Source organism: Vanacampus margaritifer, chromosome 18 (genome assembly GCF_051991255.1).
Source record: "Vanacampus margaritifer isolate UIUO_Vmar chromosome 18, RoL_Vmar_1.0, whole genome shotgun sequence".
NCBI classification, from domain to species: Eukaryota; Metazoa; Chordata; class Actinopteri; order Syngnathiformes; family Syngnathidae; genus Vanacampus; species Vanacampus margaritifer.
In genome coordinates this window covers 12,750,373-12,762,679 of record NC_135449.1, presented here as the reverse complement: position 1 = coordinate 12,762,679, position 12,307 = coordinate 12,750,373, and the positions used below count along the sequence as shown (strand labels likewise).

At 44.8% G+C, this 12,307-nt stretch overlaps 1 protein-coding gene across 2 annotated transcripts; it reads left to right on the top strand.

The window, feature by feature from the left end:
- The first annotated feature begins 7,381 nt into the window (after window positions 1-7,381).
- On the top strand, window positions 7,382-10,130 carry LOC144038684 (uncharacterized). 2 transcript variants are annotated; one of them, XM_077551356.1, is made up of 4 exons: window positions 7,382-7,524; window positions 7,613-7,669; window positions 7,740-7,823; window positions 9,825-10,130. In XM_077551356.1, exons 1-4 carry the CDS (start codon window positions 7,470-7,472, stop codon window positions 10,076-10,078), a joined length of 450 nt encoding a protein of 149 aa, XP_077407482.1. In that variant the 5' UTR covers window positions 7,382-7,469; the 3' UTR covers window positions 10,079-10,130. The 2 variants fall into 2 exon arrangements, 1 of the variants encoding a protein (XP_077407482.1); XR_013289267.1 differs by lacking the exon at window positions 7,740-7,823.
- The last annotated feature ends 2,177 nt before the right edge of the window (window positions 10,131-12,307 follow it).

The window sequence follows — 12,307 nt, the reverse complement described above, 5'->3', positions numbered from 1 at the left end:
AGGCTTTTTGTGTTCCTGTCGATGCTGAACTAGATGAAAAATGTAGTGATGGACAAATGAAGCTTTTGTGAAGCACTGAACCACTTGAGCCAATTGTTTTGAAAATAGGTTCATTACTCGAAGCTTCAGTTACAGTGACCTCTACTGGTAAACTGCAAGGCTGCAGTGGATTTAAAGCATCTTTGCTTTGAAAATTCTTTGATGGACTCACACTAAGACCGAATAGCATGTTTTATTGACAAATAAAGACTGATGAATGTATGTATTTTGTGCTGGTAAAATATGGCAATAGGTTGGGTGTGCTTGTGTAACTGACAGGGGGTCATGGAGGACACTCAAAGATTTTTATTGAGGTACATTATTTTTTCCACTGTTTTTGGATTGAGCCGGTTTCTTTTTTTGCTCACAACTTCACATTTAGAGAAAACTCGCTCGCACGGGACCGACGATGCTGGCGTGCATCATATTACATATACTGTTTCTACACATGCACCTGACTGAGGTTAAATCAATTGAAGAAAGTATAAAAGGTAAATCCTACTTACATAAGCTTTACAACTAAACATTGGTTGGTCAGTGGTAAAATTATCACCTGCCACTTGGGGAACTCGGGTTCCATTCCCGTCCAAGTCAAGAGGTTTTTTATTTAATTTGCGCCTCGAAAAAAAAAAAAGCCCTTCGAAAAAATAAATCAATAAATAATTGTCCCCTGGGGATAATTAAAGTTTTTTTCTGATTCTGGTCTATATACATAACTTTAAACAGCCAGCACACCTACCTTATCAGGAGTGATCACATTGAAGTGTTCCCACATTTCAGAACGACCTCTCTTCCTGGCTGGCTCCATGAATGACCAAATGTAACAACGCAAGGCAATGACAATTCAACAGCACCAACAACACACCGACAACCCACGAATAGTACATTGTTTAGAGCGGTTATAAAGGGTTGACGCTCAAATTCAAAACTGTTTCAACCTGTCACCTGTCAGAATCGAGAATCACGTGATTGGACCGCGAACCAGGCATGTGATTCATTCGGGCAACGAATCAGTCGCTGCTTCGGACGTCATATGTCACGTGATTTTTTCCGCACCAAAAGAAGCTTTGAAGCAGTGGTTCTATGGAATTGTAGTTCAGGGTTTGAAGCTTGTATCGAAGCTTCAGTGTCGCACTGCCATCACTAGAAAAAGGTATGGCAGCTTAGGTCAGAAGAACATTGTTAATAAATTTAAGTCCGTTTATGATTTGAGACTCAATTGATTTGTAGATGTCTCCTCCAAAGAAGATTCACTGAATAAGGCTTTTGAGCTTGTCCAGGATTTGGATTCAATGTTGAAACAACAAAATGGTGAGAATATTCATGGTAACAACCCTTTTCAAGTTCTATGTTGTGTAATTATAAACTTAAATTTTGCAGCGTCTGTGCAAATGATAAAGTCCAGCCACAATACTCTAAACTAGTTGCGCTTATCCCCTTTTTTGTGTTCAGTGTTTTGCTATAATTTAAATAGCAACTAATGTAGAATATTTTGTGTGAAGCAAAACGAGCAGCCAAAGTGGAACTAGATGACCAAGCAATCCGCAATGTGAGCAACACCCAGCAGCAGAATGTCACTTCCAGCCACCAAGAGCAGATCAACGGCCAACTGAACAATTCCTTCAGCCAGCAAGAGCACAGCTACAACATGAGCAGCAGCCAAATGAATGTCAACCAACAGCAGAGCTACAACATGAGCAACGTTCAACAAAATGTCCTTGACCAACAAAGCTACAACATGAGCATGAACAACCAACAGAGTGAGATTCTACCACAAAGCGGCAACATGAGCAGCAGCTACCAGAATAACAAAATGGATGATGTTGGCGCGCCAGAGGCCGAGTTTGTTGTCAATGTTTGATTTGTGCTGTTTGCTATAGATTAAATGTGAAGTTTCATCTGGAAAATAAAGGCATGAAATTCATTATTTTATTTAAAGACTTTGAATCTGAGGAAAAAGCGGAGTGTGTGGCAGTATTAAGGAGCGTAAACGACTGACTGGAAACACGTCTTTATTCACAACTGCCAACAACAGAATGGCGAATATTGCGCCAACAAACATTGTCAAACACGCCCCCTGCTGTATGCCTACTGGGTGAGAGGCATGGTCCTAAAGTCCACCACACAGGCCCCCCCCCCCCGAACACCCAGAAGAGCACTCAAAAGGAAAACCTCACAGGGGGCTTCACCAGCCTGCCACATCGACTACGCAGCCCATCTCCCGGTGGAGCAGGTGAAACCTGTTGAGCAGGGGGGGCAGGCGAAAAAGGAGCAGGAGAACACTCAACATCATCGTGCGGAAACGAGGCTGGGGGCTTCGGAGGACGACCACGGCGAGGGACCCGAGCTGGCAACGGCACATCGCCCACAACCAAATGAGCTGGTTTGAGCCTATCCAACGAAACAGACTCCCTACGCCCACCCATATCAAGCACAAAATATTTAACCCCATGCTCAAGCACCCAAAACGGGCCGTCATACGGTGGCATGAGGGGCGACCGGTGGGCATCGTGGCGCACAAAAACAAAACGGGCAGACATGAGTGTCGACGGTACAAAAACCTTAGGAATACAGTGGTGAACCGGTGCAGGAGTCAGGGGCATCCCTGACAGAAAGGGCCGCGCGTTTCGGGCAGAAATTCACCCGGGACGCGAAGAGGCTGACCGAACACCAACTCTGCCGGGGCGCCGTTAAGATCCTCCTTCGGAGCCGAATGCAACCCGAGCAAAACCCAAGGAAGACGATCGACCCAGTTACCGTCGGAAAGCGCACCCCGCAGTGCGGCTTTAAGCGACCGATGAAAACGTTCACACAACCCGTTAGCCTGTGGGTGGTAGGCAGTAGTGCGGTGTACCTGCACACCCAAGGACTCTGCTAAAGCAGACCAAAGTCCCGACACAAACTGGGGTTCCCTATCCTAGGTGATATCGGACGGCGTGCCAAAACGCGCGACCCAAGACGACAGGAACGCGCGGGCTACGTCCACCGAAGTTGTGGAGGACAGGGGGACAGCTTCCGGCCACCTCGTGGTCCGATCTACCATAGTGAGCAGATGCGTAAAACCCTGCGACGGAGGGAGGGGGCCGACCAGATCAACGTGCACGTGGTCGAAACGCCTAGCTGGAATCGGAAAAGGTTCGAGGTCCGCCCTGGTGTGCCGGTGAACCTTGGCACGCTGACAAGCCACGCACGCCGCCGCCCACTCCCTGACATCCCTACGCAGTCCAGGCCAGACAAACTTGGCACCAACCAGCTTGACCGACGCCCGGACACCAGGGTGTGAGAGGGAGTGGATAGAGTCAAAAATTCTCCGACGCCATCCCAAAGGAACCACAGGCCGAGGGCGGCCTGTGGACACATCGCAGAGGAGAGCGGGATCGCCTTCGCGCAACACCACATCTTCAAGTTTAAGAGCCGTACCTGCCTCTTTGAGGTTGCGGATGTCAGGGTCGTCGGACTGTTCTGCAGCCATCTCGGAAAAATTAACCCCGAGCTGGACCGGACATACAATCGCGCGCAATAAACAATCCGCCACAGGGTTACACTTACCGGCTAATTGCCGAACGTCTGTCGTGAATTCGGAAATGGCCGCCAAGTGGCGCTGCTGGCGGGCCGACCACGGTTCAGTAACCTTTGACATCGCAAACGTAAGCGGCCTATGATCCACATAAGCCGTGAAACGGCACCCTTCCAGAAGGAAACGAAAATGTCGCGTCGCGAGATACAGCGCCAGCAACTCCCTGTCAAAAACGCTATACTTGCGTTCGTTATCTCGCAACTTACGACTGAAAAGCGCAAGGGGCTGCCACACATTCGCCACGAGTTGCTCAACCACTCCCCCTACAGCTATATCGGACACATCTGTAGTCAAGGCCACCTGCGCAGTGGAGATCGGATGGACGAGGAGGGCCGCGCTCGCGAGGGCGTCCTTAGCTTGCTGAAACGCCTGTGCCCATTGCGGAGACCACTCGAGGGGGTCTTTAGCCTTACTGTTCCTCAAGGCACTGTAAAGAGGCTGCAGGAGGTGGGCTGCACGCGGAAGGAAGCGGTTATAAAAATTAACCATGCCCAAGAACTCCTGCAGCGCCTTAACCGAGGCTGGGCGGGGGAAATCAATCACTGCCTGTACCTTGGCAGGTAAGGGAACTGCACCCTGCGCCGATATACAGTGTCCCAAAAAATCAATCTCAGTAAGACCGAATTGACACTTAGCCGGATTGACGATTAGGCCATGTGAATCAAGGCGCTTGAAAACCTGCGTTAAGTGCGACAGATGTACCTCCGGTGAAGGACTGGCCACTAAAATGTCATCAAGATAGACGAACACGAAGTCGAGGTCGCGCAAAACACAGTCCATCAATCTTTGGAAAGTCTGTGCTGCCCCTTTAAGGCCAAAAGGTATGCGCAGGAATTCGAAAAGCCCAAACGGGGTTATCACTGCCGTTTTGGGCACGTCTACCGGCTGCACAGGCACCTGGTGATAGCCGCGGACCAAGTCCACTTTAGAAAAAATTGTGGTGCCAGCCAGACGCGCGGAAAAATCTTGAATGTGTGGAATGGGGTAACGGTCATGAGTAGTAACACTGTTTAGCCGACGAAAATCACCGCAAGGCCGCCAGGAACCATCGCTTTTAGGTACCATGTGTAAGGGCGAAGCCCACGGGCTGTTAGAACGCCTCACAATCCCCAAACGCTCCATTGTAGCAAACTCCTCCCTCGCAATTGCCAATTTGGCCGCGTCAAGTCGGCGCGCGCGGGCAAAAACTGGCGGGCCAACGGTGGGGATGAAATGCTCCACCCCGTGCTTAGTATCGGCGGTGGAAAAGGCGGGAATCGTCAACGACGGAAAATCAGACAGCAAACGCTGATAAACGTCGCCCGATGCCAAAAAATTTGCGTGTGCTAATGGTCCGAGTCCCCCAGCCTCACATGGGAAAGTGGCGAAAGAAACAGCGTCAATCAAACGGCGGTTAGCAACATCCACAAGCAGTCCATTTGCACACAGAAAATCCGCGCCAATAATTGGAACCGTGATTGAAGCAACAATAAAGTTCCACTGAAAATCACGTCCATGGAAGCACACAGTCACCAGCCTGGAACCAAAACTGATAATGGGTGAGCCGTTAGCTGCACACAGGGAAGGTCCGCTGCTACTGGCCGCCTTGTCCGCGGCGGTGAGCAGAAGTTGTTTGAGCGCGGCGTATTTCCCGCTCTGTGGAGGCGCGGGCAATAGCTGCATAGCACAACGTGTAGTCAGTTGGTCGAGGGCCGCCACGACTATGTAATACCTTGGCTCATCAGCGGTGATTCCTCGTAAGTGGAAAAGCGCTTCAACATGCTGAAACCACGAGGCCGGGTCGCTCTGCCAGAATTCCGGCAGCCTCGCGGTAGCGGCGACGGCTGCAAGTTGCGGGAGTTGGGGCGACATGGCCGAGGAGGACACCTCTTCATCCGCTGTTCGAAACATTTTCAACGTCGGGGTCACCAATGTGGCAGTATCAAGGAGCGTAAACGACTGACTGGAAACACGTCTTTATTCACAACTGCCAACAACAGAATGGCGAATATTGCGTCAACAAACATTATCAAACACGCCCCCTGCTGTATGCCTACTGGGTGAAAGGCATGGTCCTAAAGTCCACCACAAGTGCATCATTACCCAAATTGTTCATACCTTGACTAGTTCATTAGCCTGATCCAAAATTGTGTCCTCTAGCTCTGATTCAAGATGTGGCTTCATGGAAAGAGGTAGAAATACGCTTTTGGGAGGAAAATACACATTTATAGTGACTACTTAATATTCTAGGATTCAACAAACTGCATCATACCCTTTTGAACTGAAACCAATCAAAATGTATTCTCTCCTGTTTTGACTTGTTTCACTTTCAAATGTTACTGCTTGAACTATAACGAACTCCATGTAATTAGTGTAAATTTTATTGGAGACTCTACACACCATGGCATACATAACTTGTATCAAAGTGCAAAATGTAATTCCATCCATTTTAACTAAATTTTGCACACAAAAAATAGGACACTAAACTACAATACATTACAAAGGTGAATTTTGAAATTAGACAAATCTGGTATATTCATTTGTTTACTGTATTTTATCCATATACATATTAAAATAAAGCAATTCATGACAAATTGATTGCCCATCTATTTTCTATAGCACTTCTCAGTAGGTTTGTGGGTGAGCTGGAGCCAATCTATGATACCTTTTGGACAAGGTAGACTCTAGATGAGTCACCAGCCAATTGCAGGATACAGAAAAATAAGCTTTTACACTCACATGCTCTACTTAACCCCTGGGCGTTATTTGACCATTTTTTGGCTTTTTGTTGGTTCTGACCAAGCCATTTCAAAAATAAAATAACGCCCAGGGGTTAAGCAGAATTATAGATACTTGTGTGAAGAAAGAAAGAAAAGAAAGACTGGTAAAAGTAGAAGTACTAATTCAATGTCTATACTTAAAATAGGTAAAAAGTACAGACTCTGAAATGTATTTACTGCAAGTAAAAAAGTTTAAATACATTTTCACCATTAGTTATATTTCTTCTTTGATGACAATTCTCTTAAATAAGACCATGGATTATTTATCTATCTATTTATCTATCTATCTATTGTTGAGGGTCTTCTGCCCAGATTTAGTTATAACTGCATAGATTTAGTCATAACTGTTTTAATTTACTTATTTCCTCAGTAGAACTTTTATCTGTGGATGTGTCTTTGTAAGTGCTGTCGCAATATCTGCTCGTGTTGTTGTGTCTGAAGGACCTCATCTGTGTGTCCACATCAATGGGCCAGTGTCTGTGGTTGAAGTCAATGTGTATTGGATGATATGCTGTAAAAGTCTTATCTACTTCCGGCTGTCGTCATGTGTATTGAATGCTGTCATGGCTGGGGGCTGTTTCCTGGGGGTTTGGGGGTTTTGGGATACTGCCTTTCAAGATAGTATAAGAATGCTGTGAGTTCGCTATAACTACACACTTGCGAGAAGCTGCAGCTGTGTTCTGTAAACTCGTTTGTGTCCGGAATATTCTGTAGAAATAAAAGCTTCGAAGTGACTGTTCATCGATCTCCAGCCTGCATTCGGATAACCAACATTCTCACTTCCCGAAAGAAAACGAACACGCGGAAGAAAAAGCTCTTCCTTCCACTATCCATCTATCTTCACTGAGAATATATAGTTGTACATTTTTCAATTTCTTTCCAAATTTTTATCAAGTTCAAAAGGGGTTTAACATGGATTTGAATCCATATTAATCTAAGGTGACATTAAAAAAAAAAAAAGTATTTAGGTTGGAGTTGTACGGCAGGTGTTAATTAGTAGAATAAGAGCTAATTAGGAGCAGCCATGGTCACTTGCCACCTTTTATAAAAGCTCACGTTGTCTGTTATATTTGTATATTTGTATATTTGAAGCAATGGCTGCTCTTTGGCTCTTGGTTGTTCTGGAGCATGTGCTTTTAATGGACACAGGTAAATAGATGTTGTTTTTTGGGAAACCCAATTTTTTTAACCAAATTGTTTGTGTTCCAAAAGCTGAAAATTGTATGTGTGTCTGCAGGACTTTGTGTTCCAGTTGATGTTAAACAAGTTGAGTTCAATGCTTTGTTTAAAAAAGGTATGTCGAGTCAGAATGTTTGATCAATTTAAGTATGTTTGTGATTTAAGACTTGATTTATTTGCTACAGATGTCTTCCTCAATGATGATTCACTTCAGCAGGTTTCTGAACTTGTCCAGGCTTTTGCTTTTGTGTTAAAACTACAACATAATGGTGAGACTATTCAGGGTAACAACCCTTTCCAAGTTTTAGGCTGTATTTTCACATGGCTAAATGGAAATGAGATTTTACAAGGTATTTACAAAAAAAAGAAGGCAAATGGTCTAAACCAGACATGGGCAAATCCCGGCCTGCGGGCCAAATACGGCCCGTTATGCGTTTCAATCCGGCCCGCCGAACTTATCCAATAAGGCTAGAAAAAAAAAAAAACTTTTTTTTTTTTTGTTCAGCTCAGTGGTCGAGTGGTTAGAGTGTCTGCCCTGAGACTGGGAGGTCCTGGGTTCAGTTCCCGGCCGGGTCATACCAAAGACTATACTAGACTATATAACTTCTACACACCCGGAAAATATGATCACTGGGTCGGGGTCTCACTGATAAGCTCGTTTACGCACAGAAAGGGGACAGAAAGATACGCAGGGTACATTCATAACAACGTTTGCAATTTATTAAAATAAACGGGAGAATGGCAGTAAGCTTAACTCAAGATAACTGATTCAAAAAATATAATTCTTCCTGGATTTGGACATTTACAGCAGGAGACGGCACGGTTTTGTGTTGAACACAGCAATAATGTCCTGATAGTCCAGAGAATCGGTCAATTCTTTTTTGAAAGAAAGCAGGGACAAAGAGTTCAGTCTATCAGTCAACATTGTGGCACTGTTGCGTGTTTTGATCCTTTTAACAGCTGAAGATAGTCTTTCTACATGTTGTCATGGGCAAGGTGAGGAGCGCGCATGCAGGAGACTGTTGATATTGGTGAATACATCCCCGGGGCGTGCGTCGAGCACTTCTATGAGCGTTTCCTCGTTGGCTTTTGGCTTCTTTTTGAGCTGCTGCACAAACACCGTGTGCTATGCGTCCCCCACGGAGATGGAAAAGTGGTCAGAGACGGATTGGATGTACGCGCTTTGTCCTCAGCGTGTGACAGGCAGCAGCGGCTATCATGCAGCCGCATGTGTCACACGTACTGTGGGCCCGGGTTAAAAATGGGTGGGCCAATGGAAAAAAATTCTTTAACTTTACGCCTTGAATTGAAATCTATTAATAATAGATGCAGTCACCAGGTTTGACAGATCACAGTGTATGGGCTATTATAATCTATTTACATTTCTCCTCCCACTTTGCCAAATAGTGTGTAAATGCCGCATATTCATTGAGGCAAACGTACTACCTGGATTAGGGCTATTTTATAATAATAATACATTTCATTTAAAAACAGCACCTTTCAGAACACTGAAGACATTTAACATTTTCAATTTGTGGTTTTACTGTTTTTGAATTTACTTATAGGCATATAGATGTGATATAATCATGAGTGTTTAAAAGAATACAGTGGGATGGTGATTTTGTGAACTTTATTTGATCTTCGTACCCTCAAAGCTATTGTGTATTGCATTCAGATGTGGGTGTCCTGACTGTGTCTTTAGAAGCTTCTAAATAAATGTTTTGCAAAGAAAACTTCTTCATTAGATGTCAATGAAATTATTTGGAACACGCAAAGATTACACGTAATATAGTAATCTATAATTCCTTCAACACCCAAGGTCACTTTACAAAGCATAAAAACACAGCAAAAGTTGAGCTAAAACGATAAAAATGAAGCTATTGGAAAAGCTGTTATAAATATGTGGATTTTGCACATTTGAAAAACGCAGTCCTAAGTGCACACTATGTAAATTGGCTTGTACATTTATCTGTGTGTTTTTACTGTGCTATGAGGTCCAAATGCTCCTGGTCCGGCCCATCTGTCAAAATTTCAAACCCATTGTGGCCCGCAAGTCAAAAAGTTTGCCCACCCCTGGTCTAAACTAACTTTCTTGACATTTCGTCACCATAGAAGCTCTATCACCCATCTGCCAGTCACCGACCTAAATTTAAGATGGCAGTTGTTTGACATAAATGTTACAGTCCACCTTTATTTTTATTTTTATATTCATTTCCAGTGTTGTACTACTTAATTTGAATAGCAACTAATGTGGATTATTTTGTGTGAAGCTAAAGTGGAACAGGATGACCGAGTAAGCAACATCCAGCAGCAGCATAGCTACATGAGCAGCAGCCAACTGAATGTCAACCAACAGCATGGTAACATGAGCAACGTCCAACAGAATGTCCTTGACCAACAACGCTACAACATTAGCATGAACGACCAACAGAGTGAGATTCTACCCCCCAGCAACATGAGCAGCTACCACAATGACAAAATGGATGATGTTGGTGGCTGGCGAGCTGTTTTTGTGAAGGTTTGATTGTACAGTTTGCTATGTTTCATCTGTCTGGAAAATAAAGAAATTAAAAGTATGACTGTGTTTTAAGTACTTCAAAGGATGAAAGCTGCGAGTAACTCTGTACACAAATGTATCTTTATAGCTTGAACCTGTCATTTATTGGCCTGATTAAAAGATGTAGCTCTGTCTGCTAGTGATGGACAAATGACACTTCATGAAGCACTTGTTTTTTTTATTCGTGAGATGGCACTCTTTCTTTAAAGCTAAGCATTTAATGAATTTCCATTGCACTAGTCTTTCTATTTAAACCAAGAGCACCATCTAGAGCAGAGGTCCCCAACCCTGGTCCTCAGGGACCGGTATCCAGCCTGTTTTCCATGCCTCCCACAGCCAACACAGGTGGAGATCATTATCAGCCTTCTCCAGAGATTGCTGATTAGCTGTTGATATGAATCACCTGTGTTGGCTGTGGGAGGCATAGAAAACAGGCTGGATACCGGTCCCTGAGGACCAGGGTTGGGGACCTCTGATCTAGAGGAGTAAAATATTGCAAGTGCTTCATTCTCGTTATCTGCTTTGTCACAAATTAAGCTTGGGTTTTGGAGTGGTTCCATGGCAAAAGCTACAAATACGCTTTTTAACTTGACAATTCACATTGTAGGATTCAATGAGAATCTGCATAATGGCCTCTTGTAATCCTGTTTTTGTTTTAAAGTGCTATATAAAGAGTTTCACTTAAATGTACTGTGCTTAAAATGTAATATACCCCATGTACTTCTACAGTATGTATACTCCCACGTCAAAGTGCATAATGTAATTCCATCCATCTATTCTAACAAATCGAATCTATTGTGCTTGCCCTCACTTGATTTGTGGCTGAGCTAGCGCTTATCTAAGATAACTTTGGCCTTACTAACTAACTTTGGGTCCACATTGTCAGTCGAATTTGTTTCCTGTGAGGGTTGGACTCCGCCAAGGTTGCCCTTTGTCACCGATTCTGTTCATAACTTTTATGGACAGAATTTCTAAGCGTTGCCAAAGCGTTGAGGGGGTCCGGTTTAGTGGCCCCAAACATTGCATCTCTGCTTTTTTCAGATGATGTGGTGCTGTTGGCTTCTTCAAGCCGTGATCTCCAGCGGTTGGGATGAGGATCAGCACCCCCAAATCCGAGACCATGGTCCTCAGTCAGAAAAGGGTGGAGTGCCCTCTCCGGGTCGGGGATGAGATCCTGCCCCAAGTGGAGGAGTTCAAGTATTTTAGGGTCTTGTTCACGAGTGAGGGTAGATTAGAGCGGGAGATCGACAGGCGGATCGGTGCAGCGTCTGCAGTGATGCGGACGCTGTATCGGTCCGTTGTGGTGAAGAAGGAGCTGAGCCGAAAGGCAAAGCTCTCGATTTACCGGTCGACCTACATTCCTGCCCTCACCTATGGTCATGAGCTGTGGGTCATGACCGAAAGAACAGGATCCCGGATACAAGCGGCCGAAATGAGTTTCCTCCGGAGGGTAGCCGGGCTCTCCCTTAGAGATAGAATGAGAAGCTCCGGGCATGTCCTACCGGCGGGAGGCCCCAGGGACGACCCAGGACACGCTGGAGAGACTACGTCTCTCGGCTGGCCTGGGAACGCTGAAGTAAATATTCTGTTTCAATTTAATTATAACTGTTTTGATTTAGTTATATACTATTTAGAATTGGACAAAATTGCTTTGATTTACTCAGTATAGTTTTGTGTGAGAATTCAAATGATGTGAAGGGGTTGATTCTTTGTTCTCTCCTACAGAACATATGAGATGGGGGAAGGCGAATGTGTTAATTAGATCCCTTTGTGTTTTACAACCAGCCAGCAGGTCTCCTCTGAAAAACGTCAACTCTTATCTGATCTCTGTGTAACATCTTGTGACTAGAGGGGGAAAAAGAGAAGGGGGAGCATTTGGTGACTTGTATTGAGGTATCATGTGACTGTCTGGGAGGAGAGCAGAGAGAGGGGAGGAACTTCTAGGATGGACGGATATTAGTGACGAGCGGAGGAAGAAACGACACATGGGGAAGAACAATGGCGGCGTTTGGCCGCTCTCTGTCTGTTTCAAAAGCTTTTGAAAATAAAACCTTGAGGAAATATCTCTTTTCACAGATCTCATTGTATGTTTTGTTAATCAACGACATGAACACGCAAATAGTAAGAATCCTTCATCCTTCAACGCCTTGGGATCCCGGAGGAGGAGCTGGCTGAAGTGGCTGGGGAGAGGGAAGT